Raw genomic sequence first — 27,955 nt, forward strand, 5'->3', positions numbered from 1 at the left:
TTGCCCCCGGGGGGTGCTGCAGCGGCCCCGTTCCCACCATCAGAGGGCATCCTTGGATCGCCTGTCCCGGCCGCGCTGGGGGTGGAGCGCTGGGACCGCGGGGATGCTGCAGTCGGGGCTGCAGAGCCGCTTGTCCCCGTCACACCCACGGCCGGCCCTGGGCGCTGGTGGGGATGGGCCCCTGGGTGCCCCTGGCACGTGGCGTTCTTTAGGACGCAGGGCTCGGAACCCGCAGAGGGGGCTTTGGGACCACGGGGGAGAGGCAGCATCGCCCAGACTGTCCCACTGCCCGCTGTGCCCTTTCCAGACCCTCATTCCGACCCTGCAGGGCACAGCCTGGGTTTGTAACACCCTCCCCCTCCCCGGGGCACCGAGGGGGGCCAGAACATCCACGTTTAGTGGGAAAGGTCTGGAGAGCACCGAGTGGAAAAATCCACTGGATGGGGTTGTTTTGTCTGAGGTGACTGTTCACGTGCTTTTAATTTACGAGCATCCCCAGGTTTCTGGGCACCTCAGCAAGGACCAGGGGAAGGCGCCAGTGCCGGGAGAGCAGCGGGAATGAGCTGGACGTGGGAGTCAGAACTGACAAACCGCAGCACAGATCTGAGGGCGCTGCTGTGCCAGGGGACCACGGGGGGCTGGGGGTCCTCTCTGTGCCAGGCTGGGCTTGCAGCACCCCCAGGCACTGCTGACATCGGGTTCTCCAGCACCCCCAGGCACTGCTGACATCGGGTTCTGCCAGCACCCCCAGGCACTGCTGACATCGGGTTCTGCCACTGCGGGGGCTGGGAGGGTGTTCAGGGTCCCTGGGAAGGATTTGCCCCTGTCCTGCCGTTGCTCCTCTGCTCTGCTCCCGTTTTGCCCAGTGTGGAGCCTGGAAATGACACCCTGAGGCCCCTGCAAAGTGTGGGAGGGCGAGTTCCTCATCTCCTCTTTTCTCTGTTACCCTCCTCTTCCCTCCAGGCTGAGCAGAGTGGGAGAAGGGGACACCCAGCAGCCCCACTGCCCATGCCCCCTGTTCAGTGTTGCTCTTGGTGCCCAGCTAAGAAACAACCACTAAACCTCATACTTCCAAGGTCTCTTTCCTCTCTGCACCCCCCTCAACCCTCGCAGGAACTCTCAGCAGCCCCTTTGCCGTTGGTGACGTGTCCCCTCCCAGGGCAGGACCCTGCAGGGTCACAGGACGAGTGTTCCAATGGGAGCCTGGTGAACGAGGGATGCTGATAAGGAAAGAATCCCAATGAACTCCAATTAACTCTTCCCACCACTGCTTGAGCCCTGGAGGGGATCCTGCTGCAGAGCAGGGGTTGGCACTGTCCCCATCCAGAGGGACCAGAGCTGGGAGGGGTCGGTGATCCATGTCCAGCCACCCCCTCCTTCAGTGGGAGGGGTGGGAAAGTGTCCCTGTGGCAGCACCAGCACTGATTCACTGGCCTGCAGCCACCCCCCAGTTGCCCCCAGACGGGTGCAGGTGCCCCTCTGCCCTCGCTGGGCCATGGAATTGCTGCATTATCCCACAGTTTTGGGTTGAAATCGTTTGGCTGCACGGGGAGGGGGAGAGGGAGTGACAGATGAGACAGATGAGACAGATGAGACAAACGGGCCGGGAGAGATTTGCTGCTGCTTTTCACAGAAGACACGAGGGAGAAAAGAGGGAAAAGGGCTCAAACCCGAAGTAAATGGAAGGAAAGACATGTGGAGAGGACACAGCCCCTGGGGGCAGCTCCTGGGGTGTGGGTGCTGTTGGGGTCCACGGGGAGCTGCACGAGGTGCTCCTGCAGAGCACTCTGGGGTTGTGCTGAGGGTTCCACTGCCCCTCTGCCCCCTGTCTGCTGGCACTGGGAGCTGGACACCGACCCTGTGCTCTGTGGGGACGGTTGGTTCCACTGCCATGGGAGGCCTTTTCCCCTCCCTTGCCGTGCCTGTGCCAGGTTCAGCTCTCCCTGGCTGTGGAGGGGGAAGAAAAGCTCTGAAGAGCTGCAGATCTCCAGCAATCCCCCTGCCTGGGCCCTCAGCACCTTCACTCCCTGGTTCCCAGTGCCCAGCTGAGTCCATGGATGAGGGGGGGCAGAGCAGGAGGTGCCCCCACAACCCCACAGAGCTGGGGGTCTCCGTTGATGGGAGGGCACCTCCTGCCTGGTTTGGGCCACGGCTCTTTATTTGCAGGAAGATAAACTGCTCCTCTGTCTGTACAACCTCTCCTTTTAAATACTTGGCAACCCTTAAAAAATAAAAAAGAAAAACAAAAACAAACGGGGGGAAACAAACCAAAAACAAACCGAGAAAGGAACAGTGCAGGGCTACAACATCCAAACAGTGAATAAATAACCCCCCGGGAGGGGGGGGGACCAGGCTGCTGGGATGGCCCCGACCCTCCAGGTCCTCATTCCCTTCTCCCAAGGCAGGAGCAGCGTCCAGTGGGTCCGGGGGGGGCACAGACCCCCCTCCCTGCCCTCCCCCCGGCCCTAATTGGCCGGTTCGGCCGTGGTGGTGCTGCCGGTGGCGTTCTTGGCGGTTTTGCAGCAGAAGTACTGGTTCCAGATCTGCAGGAAGGCTGTCCGGAACTTCTTGATGCGGAAGGCGTAGACGATGGGGTTCATGGCCGAGTTGCCGTGGGTGAGGAAGATGGCGATGTAGGTGAGGATGTGGGGGGTCTCGCAGGACGGGCAGAACAGGGTGATGCAGTTGAGGACGTGCAGGGGGAGCCAGCTGAGGGCGAAGAGGAACAGGACCAGCGCCAGGGACTTGGCGATCTTCAGCTCCTTCCCGTAGTACTTCTGGGGGTCGTTGGAGCTGGACGAGACCTTCTTGTTGAGCTGCTTGCGGATGAGGTTGAAGACCTCCAGGTAGATGAGCAGCATGAGCAGCAGGGGGGGCAGGACCCACACGAAGAAGTTGAAGTACACCATGTACTCCATGCTGATCACCGTCTCGAACTGGCACGTGATGATGAACTCCTGGCTGGCGTTGGGCTCCTGAGTCCTCCTCATCTTGCTCAGGTTGTTCCAGCCGAACATGGGGGTGAGTCCCACCAGCAGGGACACGATCCAGCAGCAGGCGATGGCCACGGCCGCCCGCCGGGGCGTCACCACGCTCTTGTACCTGGGGGGGGACAGGAGGCACAGGGGGGAGCTCAACACCAGCCAGGCTCGTCCCCCACCTCTCAAAATCACGTCTCAGTTGGGGCTGAACCAAAACCAGGAGGATCCTGCACATGAACCTCGTGTAGATGGGAAGTTTGGGGAAATGCAGTTACCAGAGTGGGTCTGGTTGGAGGGATCTGGGGTTCTGGGGGTTCAGCTGGGATGTCTCTGTGCACGTTCCCAGAGTGCTGCACACGGATTGCTGGGTGACCTGTGAGCAGCTCAAAGCCCACAACCCAACCTGCCCATCCTCCCAAAGGTTAGTGTCTGGGAATTGCAGCTGTGGGAATGGGGGTGATTTCCCCTCAGTTCATACCATCCTGAGGGGTTGCATTTCCATGGCTTGCACTCGAACATCCCAAATCCCTCCCATCTCCACGGGCTGCTCCAGCTGGGGTGGCAGTGCCCGTGCTGGGCTGGGGTGATGCCCCTCACCCCTCCCCTGGCAACCAGCAACGGCCTGCTCTGATAGCTGTGTCAACAAACTGGTTTCCCTGGGATGGGCAGAGACCTCAGACACGCTCCTGGAGCTCAGGGGGTTGATGCCACACCAGGAAATGCTTTAGGAACCTGGAGGGGGCCTGCTGGGTGTCCTCCCCCATCCCCTGGAGGGGTCTGTGTGCCCTGCCAGCCCAGCTCCCATCCCAGCCCCTCCAACCAGACCTGCAGGGCTCCCTGTCCTCCCAGCCCAGCCCAGCCTGCAGCTCCTGCCCTGGACCATTCCATGCTGCCAGGGGAGGAAATCGCTGCCAAAGCCCCTCCTGGGAGCCAAGAGGACGGAGGGAGGGTCTGGGGTGCTGATGGAGCCCTGGGGAAGGTTCTGGGCACAGCCTGTTCCATTTCCATCCCTAATGGAGGTGGCCCATCCACAAACCCTCTTTCCTCGTGGGCTGGTGCCAAGGCTGAGGAGGAGGAGGAGGAGCAGGAGAGCACTGCAGGGCTGGGCTCGTCTCCCCAGAGCTCTCCAAGCGGGAAGTGGAGTCTGCTCCATTGATTTTCCTGCCTGGCCCTCAGAAAAGCTTCTCCTTGGAGGCTCAGAAGATTCTCAGCCCCGGAGTTGCCTTTCCCCTGAGGGGGTTAAACAAAGGCCACTTTCCTGGCTCTTTGCTGGGTCTGTCAGTGCTGCTGGTGTTTGACCTGGACCACGTGGACCTGGATGGCAAAGCTGGATCTCCATCCTGGTCCTGGAAAAAGGTTTCCTTTGCCCGTGGTGGGAAATGGAGCATTTTGGGGCTTTTTAATAGGGCTGAGGACCCCAAACCAGTCCCCTTCCCCTTCTCAGGACCCCTCTCAGGGCAAGGCATCAGGGTGGGAGAAGGGAGGGCTCAGGGTGAAGGAGGGGACATCAGTCCTCAGGAGTCCAGAGGGTCCAGAGCCACCAGTCCTCCCAGCAGCTTCCCTGAGTGAACCTTCCCTGCCATGGGAAAAGGTTCCCACCATGCTGGTGGCAGCCAGGTCCCATGGGAAGGAGGTGACAATGTGGGCAGCCGTTTCCTCTGAGAGTCAAGGCTGCAGTCAGAGGGTGATTTATTCCTTGTGGGGAGCAGAGAGGGCAGGAGACCCTGAGAAAGGCCTGGGCAGGGCTGGGGCACAGGGAGGGCAGGGGGGTGGGAGAGAACTGGGACTGTGGGACAAGGGAAGGGAGGAGGGGGGCCCACGGGAGGGGGGGCACAGGGATGTCAGAGGCTCCCGTGGGACTCTGGGCTGGCCTGTGCTCCCCGTGTCACGCAGAACAGGTCCTGGGGGGTTGGTGTGCCCTGGCACCTGTGACACCCCCCTCCCACCCCCCAGGCTGGAGCAGCTCAGGGAGGGGGTGACAAGAGTGGAAATAACAGCCCTGTCCCCCATCCCAGTCCCTCCTGGCAGTCCCTGCGGGCTGTGTCCCCTCTCCCCACTCCTGGGGCTTCCCAGAATCTCCTGCTGATGTTGTTGGACCTGCTCCCCCCCTGCCCTGCCCTGCAGAGCTGTGGCAGAGCCACCATCAGGGACACAAAGTGCTGAGCAGCCACAGGGCCACCACGGCCCCAAAGACCCTCCCAGGGCTTGCAGGCAGCACCCACGGGGGGGCACTCCCAGAGCACCCAGCCCTTCTCCCCTGGGTGGGAGCACCGAGTCCCCACTGTCACCCGTGAACCAGGAGCAGAGGGGCTGGGGAACAGCTGCAGGGGGACAATCCCAGCCCCCCCAGAGCTCCAGAACATCCTGAGCTGTGCAGATGGATGTGGGGCCAGCTGTGGAGGGTGTGCAGACCATGGGGGGACAGCTCAGGGGGTCCAGAGGGGGGAAACACAGAGCACACCCTGCCAGGGGCTCCCCCACCTCCCACCTCCTCATGGCACTTCTGTCCTCCTTATGGCACAGCCGTCCTTCTCACTGCCCAGCCATCCTTTCCCGAGACACATCCACCCCTTGCCTGCATCCACCCACCCACCCCCTCTCTGGGGGACATCTCTGCCTCACATGGATGCTCCCACCTTGCTGCACGTCCATCCCTGCTCCTCCTTGCACACCCAGCCCTCTGCCCTGGTCCATCTCCATCCCTCTGTCCTGGTCCATCTCCATCCCTCTGCCCTGGTCCAGATCCATCCCTCTGCCCTGATCCATCTCCATCCCTCTGCCCTGGTCCAGACCAATCCCTCTGCCCTGATCCATCTCCATCCCTCTGCCCTGGTCCATCTCCATCCCTTTGTCCTGGTCCATCTCCATCCCTCTGTCCTGGTCCATCTCCACCCCTCTGCCCTGGTCCAGACCCACCCTCGTTGCCCATGTCCATTTTCCCCCTCCCTGCCCGTGCCTGGCCCGTCCCACACAATTTGAGCAGCAGGACCTGTTGTCCCCGCCCCCCACCTCACTTTGCCCCCCCAGGTTTGACCGTGGCCCTGCAGGAGCAGCTGAGAACCAGCCTGTCCACCCACCCTCCTCCATGTGGGCACCAAGGTCCTAAAAACACCATGGCTGAACCCAAAAATCCGTGAGAAACGGCAACATTTGGGGCTGGTTTTGCTTCCTTTGCTCCTTCAGGCACCGAGCCCAGAGGAGGTTGCAGGGAAATGGATCCCTGGGAACCCACGGGTGGTCCCTGTCCCCACCCACGTGGAGGGGCAAAAGATCCTCCTCTCTCCCTCCCCCAGCTCTGCCCAGGGAGCTCCCCTGGGGCTCACAGGCCCCCCTTCAACCACTTTCCACCCCATTTTCCCGGGAAGTGTCCGAGGCAAGACCGGACTTGGCACTCGGCTGACAATGTGAGGATCGGTCAGAGGTTGGACCTGATGATCCCAGAGGTCTTTCCCAACCTTAATGATCCTGAGCTTCTGCCAAGGGTGGAAATGCAAGATCCCACCTGATTCCCAACCCCTCGGTACGTGGTGGGGGATTAACAGAGGGTCGGGGACAGACTTTGCTGTTCCTGTGTTTTTTCCTCCCATGAAGGAAAAGCCTTTCTCCTTTACCTCATTCTGCACTAACATGACAGGGCTGGGGTGGGTCTGGGAGGAAGAAGCTCTAGAAAATGCTGGTAATGGCTCCCAATTAATAAATAATCTCATTATTACCATCAGCATCAGAACAATTAGCAGCATCCTTGCAATTTTATTGCCACTATTATTTTTACTGGCAGTTGCGACTAAACCATCCCTGATGAGAGTCACCACCATCATCACCCACTTTGGGTTTGTTTCCTTTGCCTGGGGGGCTTTCAGCCTGACCATAATTGGTAGAGTTTCCTCCCCCTCAGTGGTGGTTTTTGCACCATCCCTTCCCCACAAAGAGCACCCCAAGCCCTCAGGAGAAAGGAAGCACAGCCACCATCCACCTCTTTGGTTCCCTGGGGAGATGGGAGGGGCAGGAGGTTGGGTTTGGTGCGGAACAAAAATGTCTGTGAGGTTTTGGAAAGTAACGCAAGGAGGCAAAATAGGAATTATTGATGGTGCTGTTTGCTCCCCAGGGGAAGGGAAGAGGTGATGGGTGGAGGTGGAGGCAGACAAATCGTCCCCAGGGGCAGACAAATTGGTCAGAGCTAAAAGGAGCAGCAGCTCCAGGGAAAGTGCTGCCTCCTGAGGGGACACTCCAGGACATGCCAGTCAGAGGAGCAAACTCTGAGGCCCCTTTTCTCCAGGAGAACATGGAACCCCAGAGGGGTTTGGGGAGGGATCTTAAAGCTCATCCCATTCCACCCCTGCCCTGGGCAGGGACAACTTCCACAAGCCCAGGTTGCTCCAAGTTGATCCAACCTGGCCTTGGACACTTCCAGGGCTGGGGCAGCCACAGCTTCTCTGGGAATTCCATCCCAGACCCCCAGACCCTTACAGGGAAGGATTTCTTCCCAATATCCCATCTCTCCCTGCCCTCTGGCAGTGGGAAGCCATTTCCCCTCATCCCAGAGAGGGCTGGGAGCTCATTTCCCACTCCCAGCCCAGTCCAAACCCAGCACTCCCCAAACACCTCTTGTTTTGTTTAAAAAAAACCCTCAAAGCTCCCAGGTCTGGTTGGAATAAAACAGGAGGATTTTTGGCATTTCTGTGATTATCTTTTTGTGCCCAGGAAATCCTTTCTGTTGTCCAACCAGAGCCAAGATGTGGCTTTGCAGGTCCTCGGTCTGGTGGGTTTTATTGCAGAATTAATTCCTGGGGAATTAATTCACTAATGAAGACAGACCATGGCTAATGAAAGGAGCTGGAGCCAATGGGGCAGGAGGAGGGGAGGCCAAGCTGACACAAAGCTCATCTGCTTTATAAGCAGCAAGGAACAGCAGCCAGAGCGTGTCCTGATCTAATTGGAAAGCTCTGGACAAAAGTGCTTTGATGGCAGAGGGTTTGGGTTTCTGCTCCTTTCCCCTGCCTGGGTCTCCCTGTCAGATCTCTCAGTGTCCTGGAGGCCTCTGGGTGGGAAACTCAGGCCTTGGCGTTCAGAGCTGCTCCAAAATGAGAATCTGGGAAATGCCAAGCGGTGTCTGGGCTCTGGGGGGGTGTTCCCAGCCCAGGGAGGGGGGATGAGGAGGTCCCTGGGCACTCACACGAGGTGGGAGGTGCTGTGTGACAGAGGAACCTCATCACGGATCCTTTGGTACCTCGAACCCTGGGTTTGTTCCTAAGGAGGAATCACAGAATGGTTTGGGCTAAAGGGACCTTAAATATCCCCTGGTTCCAACCCCCTGGCCAGCACAGGGTTCCTGCTGCTCCAGTTCACAGGACAGAGGCGGGGCTGGACCCTCGTGTCACAGGACATTCCCCCTGGGGTGGTGACACTGAGGTGGCTCTGCCCCCAAATCACAGAACCACGGAATCCCAGGATGGGTTGGGTTGGAAGGGACCTTAAAGCTCATCCAGTCCCACTCTCTGCCATGGGCAGGGACACCTCCCACCAGCCCAGTCTATCCAGCCTGGCCTTGGACACTTGCAGGGCTGGGGCAGCCACAGCTGCTCTGGGCAACCTGTGCCAGGGCCTGCCCACCCTCCCAGCCAGGAATTCCTTCCCATATCCAGTTTCTTCCCACTGTCCCATCTAACCCTGCCCTCTTTGTCCACTCTCTTGCTTTTCCCCTTGTCCTCCTTCCCTTTGGATCTTTGGACCTTCCTTTAGGCACAAACCCCGAAGGTCACAGTCGTGAGGGCTCCCAAGGCTCTGAGGGTGCATTGAAAGGTCTGTAAAGGTCCCTCAGCACTGGCACAAATGTCACTTGGCACAAGGTCCTCCCGCATGGTTTGAGTCGCATCTCTCTGTCCTCGTCCCTCCCCTGTGACATTTGGGAGCTGTGTGGCCTTTTTGGGGTCAAACACCAACCACTCAGCCCTTCAACACCCTTCCCACAGCCACCAGTGGGGGACCCACAGTGCCCAACACACCTCGAGCTCTTGGGTGGCCCTTCCCACCCTCCAGGGCCGCCCTGGGAACTCTCTGGGGGTGGGGGTACAGGTGGTGTCGATGGCACAGCCACGGCAGGGATGTGAGGAATCCTCTCCCAGGCAGGGGAGTCCCAAACCCCTTGGAATCCTCTGAATCTCCTTTACCACACCATGAGGCTGCTTCATGCAAACCTCCTCTGAAAGCACGACGAGGGACCCCAAAAGCACAGGGGTGCATGGATCCATCCCACCACGGCAGGACGTTGCTCTCAGGCCACAGCACTTCCCTGGTTTTCCACCTGGGAAGGAACGTGGGTTTGTGGCCACTGGTGGGGGTGTCACCACGTGAGTGGTGGTCTTGGGAGGGACAGATGTCACCCAACAGCAGCCAGAGCTGGTGCCTGGATGGAGCTCCCTGTGAATTGTTCCCACGAGTGCTCAGAATGGAGGAGACTGGCCCTACCAGCACATCCTCTGGGCTGCATGGGGGGTTGTCCTGATCCCAAAATCCCAGATTTGTTGCTTGTCAAATGCCACCTGGCAAGTCAAGATGTAAAGAACCGGTTCAGCCTTTCAGGTGAGCCAGAAGAGCTCGTCCATCGAGGACGGGGGCCCTGCACCAAAGTACTGCTGTGCACAGTCCTGCCAGCCTGTCCTATGACAGAGACCCTTCCTGGTGCTCCAGAGGGACCAGGAACACCCCAGGTGTCCTGTGGATGTCCCCTCCAAGCATCTCTGCCTGGTTGATCTTCAAGAAGTCGGAGCTGTGAGAGAAACCCGAGGAGCTCCAGCAGACCCCTGGGATGAGAGGGGACAGAGAACACAGGCCAGGGGGGTGTGGTGAGGAATCCTGCCCTCAGATCTTGAGGAACTGATTTTTTTAGGAGCCGAGGAGGAAAATCTCTTCCTGGTCCCCCGCCCCGTGTCTGTTTGGGGTGAGCAGGAGCTCATCTGGAGGGGACACTGCGTGGGTTGTGGAGGGTTCCCAGGGCAGGACAGACCCTGATGGGAACATGTGGGTGGGGCTGCATCCCAAATCTCCCCCTGGAAGCTCTCTGGCACCCACTGAGACCCAGCCCAAGTGAGGGCTGCCCTGCTCCCAGCCCCACCAGTGCTCCCAGTGTGGAGCAGGCACTGGGACAGTGGGAGGAGGGCGTTTGGTGAGCCGAGTGCTGCAGGAAGAGGTGAGGACAGGAGGTGCAAAGCTGGGAGTCTGTGGGGGGATCCAAGGTTGGGTGACCCCCACAGGGGCCAGGATTTCCCAGAATCACAGGATATTCTGAGTGGGAAGGACCCACGGGGATCGTTGAGTCCAACCCTCTGTGGATGGTCTCTGTGAGGGTCCAGCCCAGGCCTGGGTGTTATTCCCGTGATCCCAGAGGTCCTGGCTGTCCCTGCACCCGGAGCAGTGCCCTGAGAGCACCCCAGCAGGGCTGGAACCACCCCAGGGTGAGGTAGGGAAGGATTTTCTCACCACAGGGTGTCCTTCCTGCCTGGCACCCGCTCTGGGGGCAGCTGGAACCTTCCCAGCCCTGGAGCTGCAGGGGAGGAGCTGGGCATGAGCCACCCCCCTCTTTGAGGACCTCAGCTCCCAGACCCCTTGGAATCCTTGGAATCCCAGCTCCCAAACCCCTTGGAATCCTTCGAATCTCCTCCACCACACCACAAGGCTGCTTCATTCAAACCTCCCCCAAAAGCACGATGAGGGACCCCAAAATCATGGGGGTGCCTGGATCCATAAGGGATCATCCTGCTGACACTCCTCCTGGTCCAGTCTGCCTCCAGGGCTTGGTTTTACCATCCCAAAATGCAGGAATCATTCTGCAACAAGCGGTAAGACCACTGGAGGTCTCTAATCACTTCCAACAGCCACTGATTCTCTAATGGATGAGGGAGAGGGTGACTGTGAGGCCTGTGAGGACAGAAATCCACCCTGCCAGCATTGCCTGGGCCCCACACAGAGACAGGACACCCCCAGGGCTCTGGTGATAGCTTTGTTCAGCAGTGGGAGAAGCTGGAGTTGCCACAGCTCCATCAAGGAGAACGGTACAAAAGGGGGGGTCTGTGGTTTGGGATTTGGCAGAGAGGGTTGTGAAGCGACCTGGACCTCAGACAGGGCCTGGGGAGGTGCTGCTGCCCTGGGGTGGGTTCAGCCTGCCCTGCCCCCTCTCCCAGGACCTTGGAGGCATCCTGAGATCCTTGAGATCTTCAGGGGGGTGTGGGCACATCCAAAAGCAGCCCTGGAGGACTGAGTTAAATCTTGTCCTGCTGACCCAAGGAGACTTGTCTGATCACCCCTCTGGTCCCTGGGACGTCGGGAGCAGCCACAGCGTCACTCCAGGCTGGAAGAGCTCCCTGCACACCCTCCTGGGGCTGCTCCTGGCTGGAGCCCAGAGTGTCTGTGCCTCTGCTCTCCACAGGCCCTGGCACTGAATCACAGCCTTGGGAACAAACCACTTCCAGGCTGCCAGGAAGTGCAGAGCCTCTCTGGGGTCCCTGGCCCTGTTCTCCTCTCAGAGGTGGAGCTGCCGTGACCACGGCAGCTCCACCCTGGTCTGGGACCATCTGCTCCCCCCGGGCCATCCCAGCAGCTCCCACAGCAAGGGCAGCACTCGCTGGAAACCCCAGGGAGGAAGGATGGGAAGCCCAGAGACCTCACACCCCCCCGTCCCTCCCTCAGGCTCTGCCCCGGGGGTGGAGACACCTCTGGGGGCCAAGGAAGGTGAAGGAACACGTGGAAATTCCCCCACTCCTTCCAGCAGCATCCTGACCCCAGCAGCACCCACAGACCCCCCTGCTCGGGACACTGAGCCCAGGCTGGGCTCGGGCTGCCGCCCGGGGGTGGATCCGGTGGGTGGATCCTGGGGGTGGATCCCGGGGATGGATCCTGGGGGTGGATCCTGGAGGTGGATCCTCGGGGTGGATCCTGAGGATGGACCCTGTGGGTGGATCCCGTGGGTGGATCCCATGGATGGATCCTGACAGCTCCCAGGGCTCTGTCCCTGCACGAGCAGCCACTCTCAGCAAGGACCCCTCTCCCTGTGCTCAGCCCCTCGGCCCAGACAGGGTGGGGGGGATAAATGTGGGGTTGGGGGACCCCCAGGGCACCCCAGGCCTGATGGAAACCCCAGTTTGATTTGTGTCAATAGGCCAGTGCTGCCCCCCTGACCCTGTGAGACCACCTGGAGCTGTGGCAGCACCGAGGCCACCCCAGGGTGCTGAGGGGGTGGCCGTGCTCCTGTCACCTCCTCTGCCACGTGACAGTCCCAAGGGTGCACCCAGTGCCCCTCATCAATGGGACTCAAGTCCCACCGAGCCAAGGATTTGTGCCCAGGCAGCCCCAGGGCTCCCTCCCAGCTCCACCACGGGTGGTCACGGCCCCCCAGGATTTTCCTGGACCTCTGGCTTCCCCCAGGGGTGGGAGGGAGATAATTTAACACCACTGGCAATGGCTGCAAAATCGTGGAACAAGCTGCAGGATCCCAGAGCTGGGGGAGAAAATGTGATGTTCTTGTCTTTTGGCTGCTGCTTTGAGGCAGCAGCGATTTGAGCCAGGCAAGGAGTGAGAAGAGCTGCTTTAAAAGAGAAGAGAAACACGAGCTGAGACTCTTTCACAGCACCAGGCCCTTGGGAATCAGGACACACGGAGGAGAACAGCCTGGTCCCTCAGAGCTGGGGGCGAAGCTGGGAAAGCTGGTTCCTCCCCGAGGGATGGCGTGATGAGCTCCTCTGTGCTCCCCCTCTGCAAAAACTCCGGGGGCATTTTCAGTGTCTGAGCTGTTTTGTGGTCAAAAAAAATGGGAATTTGCTGTGCAAACATCTCCTTGGAGAGGAGGAGTGGGGGTCTGAGTCTGAAGCCCATCACAGGGATGAGCCCACCTCCAGCAGAAGATGATTTCAGGAGGAGCCCCCAAAACCCACGTGCATCCCTCTCTGGACAGGGTGCACGGGGCTTGGAGCAACCTGGGCTAGTGCAAGGTGTCCCTGCCAATGGCAGGGGGTGGAATGAGGTGGTCCTGAAGGTCCTTTCCCACCCAAAGCCTTCCATGATCCCGTGGCAGGAGGTGTTTCTCACCTATCATTGGGGTGGGGACCTCCACGTGCTCGGCCAGGCCTCTCAGCTCCTGTGCCCTGGCCATGCTGGGCCATTCCCCGGGGGGTTTGGCCACCTCCAAGGGCCTCCCACACCAGCCCTGCCCCTGCCCGGGGATGAGGTGGGAGCTGATTGCCCAGCCTGGCTCAGTAGTGCATCCTGGGGGTCTGACACCGAGTGGTTGGAGAAGTCAGGGCGAGGCAAAGTACAAAGGAGAAGGGATGAAAGGCAACTCTGGCAATCTCCAGTGCAGGTCCAGGGTTTGGCTGGATAAAAGCAGCGTTTTTTTCAATTGCTGGTTGCATTGTGCCTGGGTTTTTTTCTATGCATTGCATATTTTTTGCTCGTTATGCAAAAGAACCTCTCTGAAACGAGGACTCTGCGAGTCAGCCCTTGGAACTGAGGAGGGAGGGGGAAGAGGGGAGCACAAAGAAAGAAAGAAAGTAGCTCCAGAAACCACTTTAAAATGCCAAATCTGACAAATGTGGCCCTTTGAGAGGTGGAAATGAGGCAGCAGACACGAAGTGCTGGGGTGCCTGTGCTCCCAGAGCCTCTGTGGCTCCAACCCCAGCCCAGAAGATGTCAAGGTTTGGAGTAATCTGCCCATGCTGGGAGGGAAGTGCCAGCTGAGGCAGTGCCACCCCTGCAGCACCAGGGCAGGAGCCACCAGCACTGCTGCAGCAAAGGCCAGGCTGGTCCCAGGGAGACCTCCAGCCACGGGAGCCTGGGAAGCGTCCAGAGGCATCAAAAGGCAGGAGCAGAGCAGGGATCCGAGGGAGAAGGGAGTAAGGGGGGTCCTGAGAACCTGCTGGTGTTGTGGCATCTGCCTTTGACATCAAGGTCTGCTCCCTGGGTGACAGGGAGGCAGGAGCCTGGAGAAAGGCTCTGCATTAGGAGGCACAAACCCAGCCTGAAGCAGGGCTGAGGTGGGTCTTGGTGTCTCCAAGGCGGGAGGACTCCTCAGAAAAAAGAAGAAAAAGAGATACATCCTAAATCACAGCTGGAACAAGAGATTGGTATCGGCTGCCCTTTAATTTCTTGTTTTCTGCCCTTCTCCTGGCTGCCCTGGCTCCTGATCTTGCAGTCAACAACTCAGCTCCTCAGCTTCACTTGTTATTGGACCAGGATCCTCACGGCACAATTTGTCGCTGCAAAGGGAACATTTCCCTCCCTGCACTCAACCCACTTCAAAGATTAGGCACAAAAAAAAAATTGGCTGGGAAGCTCCCAAAGCCAGGGAGGTTGTTTTTTTCTCCACCCCAGTGTCTGAAGGAGAATTAGGAGAGCTGATGAGATCTCCTGTTTCCAAACCCCAGAGGACACAGTAACCCAAAACAACCATCTCCTGTCCAAAGCATATTTCCCTGATTAAAAGATCAATCTCGAGCACAGAGAGCAGCTGGATTAATTGAATTATTTTTGTTTTGCTAATGAGCTGCCTATATGTAGTTTCAATTAGTGAAAATCATTTCAGAAGTGCCAGTTTGGGGGGAGGGTTGGATTCCAAAGACAACTTCCCACAAAGCCTGAGGAAAAACTCTTATTCCCCCCTGCCCAGACCATGAGCAAGGGCGAGGTGAGGATCAGAGGGCACCTGTGTGGAGCCATCAGGTGATTTTCCTTGGGATGAACCTGCACAGTGGATCCATATCTCAGCCAGTCAGATGAAATGCCAAATGGGAAGGGAAGGCTCCAGTTAACACCACAATTAAATGTTCCCTCACCTCAGAGAATCAATCCCTCGCCAGGAAAACAAATAAAAAGTGCAAATGCAAGGCCAACCTGGAGTTTATTTACACTCCGTTTGTCTCGTTTAGATTAAAAGATTATTTAATCCCCTGGAGGAGAACTGCTTGCCCTGGCTGGCTGGGAGGAAGCAGCTCAGTGTTTCCATCAGCTGGGGGGATCTGGGATCTGGGGAATGTCACTCAGGCCATGGGGATGAGGGATGCATGGAATCCATGGAATCCAAGGGCTGGAGCCCCCCTGCTCTGGAGCCAGGCTGGGAGAGCTGGGAATGTTCCCCTGGAGAAGGGAAAGCTCCAGGGAGACCTTGGAGCCCCTTCCAGGGCCTGAAGGGGCTCCAGGAGAGCCACATCCTTCTGGCCCCAGCCCTGGGCTTCCCCAGGCCCAACCACCCCGTGCTCAGGTGAAAACAGAGCCCCTGGCACTGAGCAAAACGAGGGTTTCACCTCTTCATGTTGCAGGGTTTGAAGTCCCTGAGTGTTTGACGCCAGCACAGAAAAGAAAGAGGAGCAGTTTAGTCCCCAAGTCTGTGCTAATTCTGTGCCTGAGGCAGCGTTTTCAGCACTGGCCTCTTGGTGTTTTTTGGAGGGGTTGCAGCATCACCCCCTCTGTGAACAGATGGGGGAATGAGTGGCAGAGGGAGCTGTGACATGCCAGGATGGATCAGGTTGGATGAGAAAGCGTCCCTGGTGCCAGGAGCTGCCACTTGCCTGTGCAGGAGGCCAAAATAATCCTGCCTGTCTCTGGGTGCAGGGAGAGAAATAGCCTGGAGAAGGTGGAGAAGCTGCCCTGGTGGTGATGTCCTGGCTTTCTGTGCTCTGGGAGCTGGAAAGGTGTTCTTGTCACCCAGGCAGGGGCTGGCACAGGGGTGTCCCCTCCCTGACTGTCCCTATGCTCCTGCTGGCACCCAGAGCTCTGTGCCCCACGAGGCTGTGGGGAGCACAGCATGGAGAGGAGGACAAGGGAAAGGGGATGGGGGAAGGATCCCCCTTACTACTCCAGCTCCTTTGTGGGATCAGAGATTTTGGTTCTCAACAAAAGCCCCTCAGTCCACCCTGGACCTGCTCCCTGTGCTTCCCTGCTCTGTGCCAGGGGGAGAGGAAGGGAGGGGGGAAAGGATGGGAAGGGCAGTGAGGGATGGGGGCAGGGTGCAGAGGGGGAGGGGCTGGTCCCACAGTGCAGTGAAGGGAAAACCCAGATGCTACAAAGCCTTCTAGACTGTTCCAGGCCTGATCCTGATCCTACTCCTGCTCCTGCCCTGCCCAACATCACCAAACACAGCCCTTCCATCCCCAGCTGACCCTCGGGCCATGGGACTCTCTGGGAAGGGGGATCTCAACCCTTTGGGGTCATTTCATCCTGCCTTGCTGGTGGCACCACCAGAGACATCTCCTCTTCCCCTGGGGAATGGGGGGCTGTGCTGGGGCTGGGGCTGGCAGGGCAGGGCTGCACTGGCACTGCTGGGGTGCCCAGCTCATTGCTATTCTCAGGACACCCCTCTGGCTCTGGGGACGTTTTGTGGCTGCCCTGGAGAGCATCAATTGCTCTTTCTTGCCTCGGGACATCCCACACAAGAGCCACACTTGCAGCTGGGCTGCTGCACTGCCAGAGCAGCTTCTCCCTGCCAGGGCCCTGCCAGCCCCTGGGACATCTGCCTTCTCATTCCATGGGCCTGAAAGCCCAGGTCACCTTGGATGAGCCGTGTCCCAGCAGGACTGTCCCCCTGGGATGTCCCCTCCCAGCCCAGAGCAGCCCCCAGGCCAGGCTCTGGCTCCCGAGCCCATCCCTGCTGGTTTGGCAGGACCCCTGTGGAAATTCAGTCATTTATGCCCAGGATAAACCAGTGCTGTTCATCCCAGCTCAGCTGTGCTGGCTGGCACTACCCCAGGCCCTGAGATGGTGCTGTTGTCCCCAGGAGGATGGGTCTCCCAAGCTGTCCCTGTCCCTGTCCCTGTCCCTGTTCCTCCCAGGAGTCTCCACACTCCCTGTCCTGCTGCCTGCAGGGACCACAGCTCCCCTGCTCTGTGTCTGGGCTTCCCTCACACCCCCTGGCAGGACCTGCAGGGTGTTCCCCTGTCCCTCTCCCAGACAGTTTCCCTTCCAGCCCATCGGTTCCCCTGCCCTGCAGTGACTCTGCTGTGTGTCACAAACAAACTCATCTCCCAGGTTATTTCACCCTGGTGCCTCCCACCTTTTCCTCCTTTCCCCCCAGCCTTCTCTGTGCTGTCATGACCTTTCCATCCCCCCCTGCCCCCCCAGCACAGACCTGCCCATGCCCCTGGGATGAGCCATCCCTGCCCTCTGTCAGGCTGATTCCCTTTGGAAGCAGATCCGTGGTTCCCAGCCCTGATCCTCCTGCCCTGGAGGCCCAGGGACCTGCAGGTGTCCCCTCAGGGCAGTCCCCATGGCCAGCAGCCCCTCCTGCTGGGTGCCAGCTGCTCTGGGATGTCCCACATAGGAGATCTGATGGGGTGTGGCCTCACTGGCTGCAAACTGTCCCTCCAGGTCAGAGTTTGGGCTCGGTCCCTGCTGTTTCCCACCCGAGTTCAGGGCCAAACCCCCCTTTCTGGGCAGCAGAGCCGAGGTGACAATTTGGAGACAGCTTTAAGCCTCTTCCAGCTCCATGAACGGGCTAAAAACCCCCCTGGGATGGACCCTGGGGTGCAAAAGGAGCTGAGGGTGGCTCAGAGGTGGTGGCCACGTGGCACCACCAGAGCCAGACACACACCAAGGGCTGGGCAGTGACAGGGAGACCAGCCCAGGGCTCCAGAGCTGGTCACTGGGCAGGGCTCTGTGTCAAGAGCAGTGTCTGAGCCCCCAGAGTGGTGTCTGATCCCACCTGCACCCCAGGCAGGACCCCCTGAGTCCCTGATTTGTGCTCCATGCCCTGCTCTGGCTGAGGTGGGGCAGGGGTGGGGCAGGGGTGGGGCAGTCACAGCCCAGGTGATGGTGACACCTCCCCTGGATGGAGTCACAGCTCAGGGGTGGGGAAAGCCCCCCATCAAAGGGCTCCTGCAGCCCCTGCTGGGGCACAGACACGGTGAGCTGGTCCTGACTCAGCCCCACTCCCTGCCTGCAGGGCCAGGCTGGCACCAGGGCAGCTGAACCAGCAGCTTTTGCTCAGGCAGAGCCTCCCTCTGTCGGGTGTTTCCCTGGGCTTGGGGCCAGCAGTGCACAGAGAGAGCCCTTGGAGAGCCCTGGGCACCCACTCAGAGCTGCATCACCATCCCCTGCACCAACCCAGTGCCCCAGGAAACAGCCAGGAAAGGGGAGAACCATCTCAAGGGGCTCAGGTGGAAGGGTAACAGCCTGGCTGGGTGTCCCCACATGGGTTTGGGGCTCAGTGACAGGCCCTCTGGGGCTGGAGGTACCACCACACCTGATCCTTGGTGGCTGTGGAGCCTTGCTGGGCTCCATCCACCATCTCACCTGCTCTGGGCTCTGCTCCATGAGTTCATGGGCAGCCACAGAATCCTGGGATCATGGAATGGTTTGGGTTGGAGGGACCTTAAATCCCATCCAGTCCTACCCCTGCCCTGGGCAGGGACACCTCCCACTATCCCAGGCTGCTCCAGCCTGGCCTTGGGCACTTCCAGGGATGGGGCAGCCACAACTTCTCTGGGAATTCCATCCCAGCCCCTCCCCACCCTCCCAGCCAGGAATTCCTTCCCAATATCCCAGCTAAATTTCCCCTCCTGCAGTCTGAGCCCGTCACTCCTCCTGTCACTGCACCTCCTGGCACTCCTAAGACACACTTCGAGCTTATTCCAACACTCCCAGTGGGCTCCAGAACCATCTGAGAGGTGCAAGAGAGAAATAATCCAGCTCCACTGAGCTGCTCCTGCTGGGATTCCCAGGGCTGGGATCAGGGACAGCCGGGCTGCCCTGGCACAGCCGTGACCCGAGGCCAGCTCTGCCCAGGGTGGGTTTTCCCAGCACATCTCACCTCCCACCCTCCCAGCGCGCCCCAGGCTCTGTCCCTGCCAGCAGGGACACCCCGAGCCAGCTGTGGGGCCGCTCAGTGCCTCAGTTTCCCTGTCTCCAGATGTGCCCCTGCTGAGATTGTGCCTCCAAATCCACCCGGGACGCATCATCCCAAGGGGCGATGCTTTACCCGAAAACCGGGAGAGACGGGGAAAAACCCCCATGGAAATGCTCCCAGAGCAGGATTTCGGGGGGCAGCAGGACAAGAGCAGCAGGAAGGAGCTGGTTTTTCATTCCTGGCCCTGCAGTGCAGCCCTGGCAGATGTGGAGCTGTGCCTGGCACAGATGTGGCCTCGCAGCTAACGGGGTCAGCGCAGATTACCCGGCACGGGAGCCACGTCTTGCCCTGCTGAGAGCCACAAGGACCGGGATGAGATGGGATAGCGCTGCTCGGGAAGCTCAGCTGTGTTCTCTCGAGGCCATTCACCTCCCCTTGCCCTTTTAATCCTGAAAATTTGGGAATAACTCCAAATTCCAGCGAGTCCAGAGCACCCCTGCACGGGATTCACGGCTCTTCCCTTCCCTCCTGAGCGTCCCCCACCCCTTCCCTCGCTGCACCCCCAAACCCCAGCCTTTTCCATGACATCCCGGGAGCTGGGAATGCTGCTGCCAGCCCAAGTCTCTTCCCTGCAGCGTCTGGAGCTTTTTGGAGTGACCTGATTTTGTGTCTGTGGCGAAGGTCTCGTGGCGCCGCTGCAGCAGCTGCGAGCGCTCCCGCCGAGCCTAATCCAGACATTCCCTCGCCCAGGGAAGAGCCCTCGCGGCTTTGATCCCTGACTTAGCCGGCTCTCGGCTGCAAATTACCCCGTGGATCAGAGAGTCGGGCTGAAAACCAGCTCACCTGGGTATTTACCAGGTATTTAGCAGGATCTCAGACCAATATAATGTGCTGGCAAATCCCTCCCGAGGCTCGGAGTGTTTCGGGGATACTGGAATTCAACTCCTGGTGCTGGACCAGCACATCTTGTCCGAGCACCCGGATCTGGTTGGAGCAGAGCTGGGTGGGAAGCGCCGGCTCTGCTGCAGCACCCACACGCTGAGCTGGTGCACTGTGCTGGAAACTGCGGCTGGGAAACAGCCTGGAGTCTCCACGAACCTCCCTGGACTGGGGGTTGAGTCCTGCCTTTTAATCTCCAACCTTGGTTCAGATCTGCCTGTTCCCTGCCATGGAGGTCTCCACAGACCACTCTGCCTGGCTAAAAATACACCTGGAGGAGGGCGGCGAGGGAAGAGATGAAAGAAGCGGCTGCAAAGACCTGCCAGTCCCCAGAATTACTCCAGGATGGGGAAAATGGGAGTGTTTTCCCTGGAAATGCAACGTGCTTGCATGGGGGAAGGGCCTGTAAGGACGAGTGGCATCCTTTCATTGACAAATGGAGGCTGAAGGAGGAGAGATGAGCTCCCGGCGTGAGAGCAGCTCCCTGAGCTCTGAGTCACCTGGACACGCTTGAAAATCCTCCAGGCTTTAAAACAGGCCTTGGGAGAGCCTTGCTGGGTTTGTTCCCTGGCCTGGCTGGGCAGGATCTCTCACCACTGCCCTCACTGAGCTCCTGCCGGGGTGGCCGGAGACACCTCCTGTCCCATGTGTCCACGTGGGGACACGTGAAACCCACCCCTGCGTGTCCTTCTCTTGGTTTCATCCCCTTGCTCTGGGCTGAAAACCCCGTGAGGGCCTGAAAAACTGCTTTTGTGGTTTGATATTCCCACTTCCCAGGGGATTGGCCCCAGGGATCAGCTCCCACAGGCACTGGGACCCTCCCCACCTCTACCTGTAGGGTCACCCTGAGCCAGCCATGGGGCTACTCTGTGTCCCACCTTCCCTGTCTGCAGATGTGCAGATGTGTCACCTGCCCTTGCTGGGGACCTGCCTTCAAATTTACTGGGGATTCATCATCAAGGGTTGGTGCTTTATCCTGAAAATCAGGAGAAAGGGGGGAAAAAAACCCAATGAAAATATTCCTCAGATCCCAAGTGCCCAGGGAGGTTTCCTGGCACTTTAGTGGATAAGTGGAAAGGTGGGAAGATGTCCCACGGCCTCTGGGTTTTTTAGTGCCTGGGAATTTGGGCCAAAGCAGGGTCTCATCCCAACATCCTCCCATCCCACTCCCATGGCAGGGGGTGCCTGCTGAGCCCCTCCATGAAATGCTGGAGGAATCATGGAATTCCAGGATGGTTTCGGTGGGAAGGGACCTTCAAACTCATCTCATTCCACCCCCTGCCATGGGCAGGGACACCTTCCACCAGCCCAGGTTGCTCCATCCAGCCTGGCCTGGGACACTCCAGGGATGGGGCAGCTTCTCTGGGACACCTGAAAGGGGCAAAAGCCCTCTGGGATGTGTGTCCTGCTCCACAGCCCAGCTGGCTGAGGGGAAAGAGCCTTCCCAGGCCTGCTATGACCCAGCCCCAGCTGGCCCCAGGCCTGAGGCCCTTGGCAGGGCTGGAGAGAAGGGCAAAGAGCATCTGCAAGCCCGGCAGGAGCCTGAAAACAGGGAGTCCAGCGGGGAAAAGCTTCCCCCTTCCTCTGCCACGTCCATCCGAGAGCTCCCAGGCCACCTGCACGTCCCCCTCCCCTCCTGCCTTGCAGGCACTGCAGGGCAGGGCCCGGGATGCTCCTGCTTTCCCTGAGCTCCGGGAATGCCAGCGCTGCCACTGCCTACCCTACCCTGGGCCCGCCCTCTGCTGCCCCCCAGCCTCCTGTCCCCCTGATTCCCAGGGATTTCCACCCCATCCTGGCCTGGTTTCCGTGGCTCTGCAGCCTCAATGAGTATTCCAAACCCTGAGCACCAGGAAATGCAGCTCACCCTGGGGGGATGATCCCTGGGATGCCACAGGGGGGGACCCCAAAGTTGGGGTTTGGGCTCGGAGGGTGGGGGGCCTTGCTGTGGAGTAGAGACCCCATAAACGAGGCAAACCAGCAAATTTCTGCAGGTTTTCTCTTCCTGGCACACCTTTCAAAGGGTTGGGGGTGAGGAACCCAAAGGACACCCCAAGACAGCCCTGGGGGTGCTCCACAGACCCAGCAGCCCCAGCCGAAGGGCTGTTTGGTGCATCCCAAGGACACCAACTCCCTCTGCTGTGGCCCAAAACACATCTCAGAGCACAGATGGACCCCCAGGGCAGCAGAGGGTGCTGACAAAGGAGCTCAATATCCACCCCAAACATCCCCCCCGGCATCATCTCCTCCAGCATCCTGCGGGTTCCTGCCTGCAGGGGCTGTTCAGGGGGCTGTTCCTGCCTGCGGGGGCTGCTTAGGGGGCAGTTCCTGCCTGCAGGGGCTGCCGAGGGGGCAGTTCCTGCCCGAACCCCCCAGCCGGCTCCTTCCCCTCCCTTTGAACTCGTTTCATCTCCCCCAGCCACGGCTGCCAGAGGGAAGTTTGGTCTGGGCTGGGGGGACCCCGCTGGGCCCGGCTGGGGTCGGGGGGGGGGCAGGATGGGGGTCCTGCCCTGTCGCCGGCGCAGAGGAAGGATGTGAGAGGGGAGGTGGGAGCTCTCCCACCGGCGGGGAGGCAGCAGAGCTATTTTAGGTGGTTTGCAGCTGTTTAGGGTAGCCCCTGTGGGTGGGGAGGGGGTATCCTCTGCTCCAGCCTGCTCAGCCCAAACAATGCTCTTGCATCCCCCGTGGTCAAGGAAAGACCCCCTGGGAGGAGGCAGCACCGGTCAGACCCCAGGAGCCAGCAGGGGAGATATCCAGAGGTTGGGGCAGAGGGATTTGGGTTTGTTGGGATATCCTGGTTCCCCCACCTTGCTGGGTGTGTGCTGGGTGGGGCAGGGGGAGCAGGAGGAAGGAGGTGCCACCTCAGAGCCAAACAAAACAGAAACAAACCCCCAAACCCGGGATTTTTCTCTCTGTCTGGGTAAATCTGCCTCCCCCTGCAATGAGCAGCTGATTCCTCTGGGCTTCTGTGCCACGGAGGATCCCAAGGCAGGGAGTTTGGTGCTGCTTTGGCATCTCCCACTGCCATCCTGGGACTCCCCAGGGGCTCAGGGCACCGTTTAGTGCCAGGAAACCCCCACCCCGGGGCCACAGAGCTCCTGATGTCCCCCGGGGCTCAGCTCTGGCACCGGGACAGGCCAGGGGTTTGCTGGAAGAAGGATCAGACCTGCAGGCTGTCCCCCAAGGGCTGGGATGTCCCTGGGGAGCCTGGAGCTGGAGTCAGGTCTTGATGCACCGTGTTCCCTGTCCCTGCCAGGCCGCACTTCCAGTCGGATTGAATGGAAAGGCTGGAAAAGCCCTGAGGTGACTTTGTTTCTCCCCACCAGCCAAGAGTCCTGCTGGCTTCTCCCCCCAGCTGGGGACGTGACAGGGACATGGAAAACCTCACAGAGCCCTTCAGGACACCCAAAATGCACGTGGGGACCCTGGAGTGGGGCTGGTGTTTGGGAGGGGCAGGGATTCCTGGAGCCCCTCTCCTGCTGCTCCCAGGCCCTGGCAGCTGCCTCTGGGAAATTCCCTGTTGGAAATGGCTTCCTGCTGCCAGAGGGCAGGGAGAGATGGGATATTGGGAAGGAATTCTTTCCTGGGAGGGTGGTGAGGGGCTGGGATGGAATCCCCAGAGAAGCTGTGGCTGCCCCATCCCTGGAAGTGCCCAAGGCTGGATTGGATAAACTTGGAGTAACCTGGGCTGGGGTGTCCCTGCCCATGGAACTGGGTGAACTTTAGGATCCCTTCCCACCCAAACCATCCTGGGATTCTGTGAGAGCCATTCCCCTCTCCCTGAGCCTCCTGTGAGCAGAGAGCAGGTCTGGAAATGCACGGGATCCCCAGGAATCCCATCCCACAAGACCCCTCAGCCATGTATGGATCACCCTGGCAAACATCCACCTTGTGCCAGGCTTATCTGCGGAATTTCCCTGGCACAGGGACAGGCTGCAGAGTGCACACTGTCCCTGCCCCATGTCCTGGCTGCCCTAGGGATGGGCCTGAGGCCGAGAATCCCCCTCCTCACCCCCCACCTGCCCACAAACCTCTCTGGGGTGGCACCCCAAAGCTTCAATTCCAGCTGGAAAAATATTTCCAGTCTCATCTTTCATCATCCTGCAACAGGGCAGGAGAAACTCGAGGCATTACAGACTCAGGGAATATCCTTTATGGTGTTTCCTCTCTTACTTGCTGTATATAGGGCACAACATCCCCTAAAATCCCTGCATTTCCAGCCACTGGGAATTCATCCAGTCACAGAATCAGTAAGGTTGGGAAACACCTCCAAGTGTGCAACCATTAAGTTGATGAGGCTGCAAAGCTTTTCAATATTAAAGTAGGCTATGAAAAGACAGAGGAAAATCTCCTGGTGCCAAGTGCTCAGACACGGAATGGGATGATAAAATTCCGGGGGGACACTGCGGGAGAAAAACCCACTTAAACTACACTCCAAGTTAATATCGCTCCTGGGTCAGGACAGGAATCTCCCAAAAGAAAAGGCCCAGGGAGCAGCAAAGGAGGAAAAGGGGCTGGGGTTGGGAGGAAAATGCCAGGCAGTGCTGCTGGAAGTCTGCAGAACTCCCACACCCCACGCAGGGAATGAGAGAGCCCAAAAAAGCCCCGTGAGCAGCGACAGGGTGGGAATTGCTTCGGTGACACTGACAGGCTGGGAGACAGGGATTCGTCAGGGTGGGAAAATCACAGCCAGGGAGGAAGTTGGGAACAGTCTGTGAGATCATGTGTGGTGGGGAGGGGGTGGGCAGGAACTGTGGATTTATCCTGCGCCCCCCCCCACCCCCTCGTCTTACACTCCTTCCCCAGGCAGCTCCACTGGCTGTGGGGGCAGGAAAACCCCAAAGCAACACATCCCTGGCCTGATCCCATGGATCCCATGGATCTGGGAACACTGAGCACTCTGGGGCTGTCAGTTGATCCCCACGCTGGTGTTCCTGTCTCCCAGGATGGGAAGGCCGTTCCTGCCCTGAGGAGTTTGAGTTTGGGTGCCCTTCGGGGGTGTTTGTGCTGATGAAGAGTCGGGGACCCCTCCAGCAAACTGTCTGGGCTGCCACGGGGTCAGGGGGGTGGCAGCAGTGGGGTGTGCTGGGCTGGGCTGGGCTGCTTTCCAGCAGTGCTGAGGTGTCCCTGCAGCCCAGGAATGTCCTTGAGCAGAGCAAGGGGGACCAGGGAGAGCAGCTGCTTGCTGAGGGGTGAGCTGGGATGCACTGGAACAGCACCCAGGCTGGGTGTCCCCTCCCCTTCCAGCCCCACTGGCAGCCCCCAGCCCCACTGTGACACCCCCAAGCCCCAGGGGCTGCAGCACAGCCCTGACAGGGCACAAAGGGTTAAATGTCTCCTCCTGGAGCAGCAGAGCTCAAACACGGAGTGTCCCCCTCATTCACACCCCAAGGTACCTGCTCTGGGCTTGGAATGGCAGCAGATGGGGGTGATGAGACGGGGAAAACGGAAAAGAGTCATTTGTGGGCTCTCTCCTGGGTGAGGCTGCCCCAAGAAACATGCCAGGCTGGCACCTCTGGTCTCTCAGAGCTCTGTCCCACATGTCCATGAGCCAGCAGGTTGTCCCCCCGGGGCTCCTGAGTCCCCATGGTGAGGGAGAACCTGGGCTGGAAGCCAAATCCGTGTCCCCTTCCCTGAGCACCACACCGGGGCTCTCCCGAGTGTGGGGACACACTTTGTCCTGGCCACGGGGGTCCTTGAGGGACTATGATTCTGCCTGCACACCCAGCACCCCCCAAACCCCCAAAAGAAGCTGCTGGAGGCTCCAGGACCCCCCCAGCCCAGCCTGTCCCGGTCGCTGCCGCAGCCAGACGTGTCTGGGACGGCAGAGTGCAGGAAGACCTTTCTCCCAGTGCTTCTCCAAGAGCTTGAGGCATCCCCACTCCCTGTTAACCCCCGCAGGGCCGGTCCCGACGCGCCTTCCTACCTGACAGGGATCTTCACCCGCAGGTAGCGATCCACGGCGATGGCCAGGAGCGCCAGGATGGAGCTCTCGGTGAGGATGAGGACGGGACACGCCACCATGAGGCAGCTGTAAAACTCCGTCTGCGGGCCGATGTTGATGATGATGGCCAGCGGGATGACCAGAGCCCCCACGGCCACATCGGCCACCGCCAGCGACACGATGAAGCAGAAAGTGGCATCTCGCAGTGCCTGGTTCATCTTCACAGCCCAGATGACCAGGATGTTGCCCGGCACGGACACCAAGGCGATGAGCACTTCGATGGAGATGTAGGCAGCCTGGAAGGCTGAGATGGGGTGTGCCATGATGCTCCGGTGCCCCCCCGCTCCCGCTGGGGTCCCTCGGTCACCTGCAGGTGCACGGGGAGGCTGTGAGGGACTGGCATCTCTGAGTGCCCTGTGAGCGGGATGGAGCCTGGCCGGGGGGGTGGCAAAAAAACCCCTCCCGTCTGTGCCGTCCCCTGGGCTCCGACACCCCCGCGGGGCTCATCCCGCAGCCACCTCCGTCCCCAGTTACCGCCCTCCCGCAGTCACCTCCGTCCCGCAGCCACCTCTGTCCCGCACTCACCTTCATCCCGTAGCGCCACCGCTCCCGGCGCTGCAGGAGGACCCCCCGACCAGCCCAGGGAGAGCAGCAGAGCCCCCCGCGCCCCTCGGGCCGCCCCGGGCCCGTCTGCCGGACCCGCTCAGAGCTGATGGATCCGCAGCGGGATCCCCACTATCCCTCCCGCCTGGTTCCCCCCCGCCTCCCGGAGCCGCCCGAGCCCCGAGTCCCGGCCCGCCCGCGCTCGCCCCGACCCCTCTCACCTTGTCCTGCAAGGCCAGGGCTTGTTTCGGGGTGTCCTCACCCCAAAATAGGCAGAGCTGTCCCCCCGCGGGGCGGGGCGGGGCTCATGCTGGGGGGCGGCCGGGACGATGCTGCGGGGACCGGGCCGGGGCTGCGCTCGGTGCCCGGTGCCCGGCACCGCTCGGCTCCCGCAGGCGCTGCCCGCTCCCCGCCGGAGCCCGAGCATCACATGGTGCCGCCTTCCAGCGTTTAAAGAGCGACTGACCCGATTCGGGGCTCGCCGGGACCGGGAGGAACCGGGGGAAGGGGGACGGGGTGGGCGGGCGGAGGCGGTGGCAGGACAGGGGGCGGCGGGAGGCGGCAGCTGGGGGAGCAGCGGAGTCTGGCCCAGCCCCGCAGCTCCCGGCACGGCTCGGGCCCCGGCTTTAGCACCGAAACCGGGTCTTGAGGCCGGGTGTGAGCAGAGGATCGGGGCGGGGAGGGGAGGGAGGAGGCAGAGCCTGAGCGCGGGGTGGGGGCGGCGAGGACCCGGCCCATCACCCCGGCTGGGACAGCGCTGCTCGGGGCTCGGGACCCCAGCTCAGACCCGAACTGCTCACCGGGGCTCGGGCTGGCAACGTCTCACCCCCAGTGACTGCGGGGGTGGGCGGGGGGTGAGCCCCAAAGCCCCCTTCACCTTTCTGGGGCACCCCCGGGTGCTGGGGGGGCTGCACCCCGTGCTGAGAGGGGGAGGCAGCACCCCCCGTGCAGGGGTGTCTGCTGGGGAGGGTCTGTCCAGACAAGGTGTGTGGAGGGATGGTGACCCCAGACTGGTGCTGAGCTTGCACCAGACGCCGTTTTAGGTCCTCGGAGAAGTTTTGGGGAAAATGGTCACCCTTCAAACCCCATCCCCCCCACCCCCACCCCCCGGGCTGGGCAGTGCAGAGACAGTGGGTGTGGGGGCTCGACCTGACTGATGGAGCTGAACCAGCCAAGCCCTTCAGGACAGGCTCCTGCAAGGCTCATCCTGCACGATTCTCCCCCCAGGGAGCAGGGCTGGTTTATCCGAGTGCTGCAGGGACCAGGACCAGCTACGACCCCAGGTGTGGGGCAAAGGGACTCTCCCGACCCCCATTTGCCCCTCTCCCCATCCTTTCTCTCTCCCCTGGTGAGACTCTGGGCTGGAGTTGTCCCCTCCTGCCTCGGTGACAGATGTCCCAACACCTGGATCTGCTCCTTGGGGTTGACCCTCATCCTCTCCTCCACCAGAGCCTGCCCATCCCACTGCAGGGGTGGGATCAGCGTGGAACCACCACAAACCAGGGCTGACTTCTCCATCAGCTGGTGGCCCTTGGGCTTCCCCCTCTCGTCCTTGGGCGAGTGCCCAGCCCGGGGCTGGGAGGTCTGAGCATCCCGGGGCCGTCTGGAGACGGTGGCTTTGTGCCAGCTCTGGGCACTGGGCTGTGCGAGTGACGGGCTGAGGAGAGC

The 27,955-nt window shown here is 60.3% G+C and overlaps 1 protein-coding gene and 1 long non-coding RNA gene across 2 annotated transcripts in view; both read right to left on the reverse strand.

Annotated features, from left to right (window-relative positions):
* Positions 1-27,955, reverse strand: part of LOC126644169 (uncharacterized) — a 99,009-nt gene that overhangs the window by 6,096 nt on the left and 64,958 nt on the right. The window lies entirely within an intron of this gene.
* Positions 1,610-26,656, reverse strand: ADORA1 (adenosine A1 receptor). Its single transcript, XM_050323168.1, has 3 exons — positions 26,509-26,656; positions 25,667-26,051; positions 1,610-3,102 (listed from the first exon to the last, which is right to left on the reverse strand). Exons 2-3 carry the CDS (start codon positions 26,005-26,007, stop codon positions 2,466-2,468), a joined length of 978 nt encoding a protein of 325 aa, XP_050179125.1. The 5' UTR covers positions 26,008-26,051; positions 26,509-26,656; the 3' UTR covers positions 1,610-2,465.

Source organism: Myiozetetes cayanensis, unplaced genomic scaffold, assembly GCF_022539395.1.
Source record: "Myiozetetes cayanensis isolate MyiCay16 unplaced genomic scaffold, myiCay2020 scf29, whole genome shotgun sequence".
Taxonomy (NCBI): Eukaryota; Metazoa; Chordata; class Aves; order Passeriformes; family Tyrannidae; genus Myiozetetes; species Myiozetetes cayanensis.

Excerpts from the sequence above, each read along its gene's own strand:
- ADORA1 (XM_050323168.1), bottom strand. The coding sequence starts at position 26,007 with ATGGCACACCCCATCTCAGCCTTCCAGGCTGCCTACATCTCCATCGAA. Across the intron at positions 3,103-25,666 it reads CGGGTGAAGATCCCTGTCAG|GTACAAGAGCGTGGTGACGC; the intron begins GTAGGAAGGCGC and ends GTCCCCCCCCAG.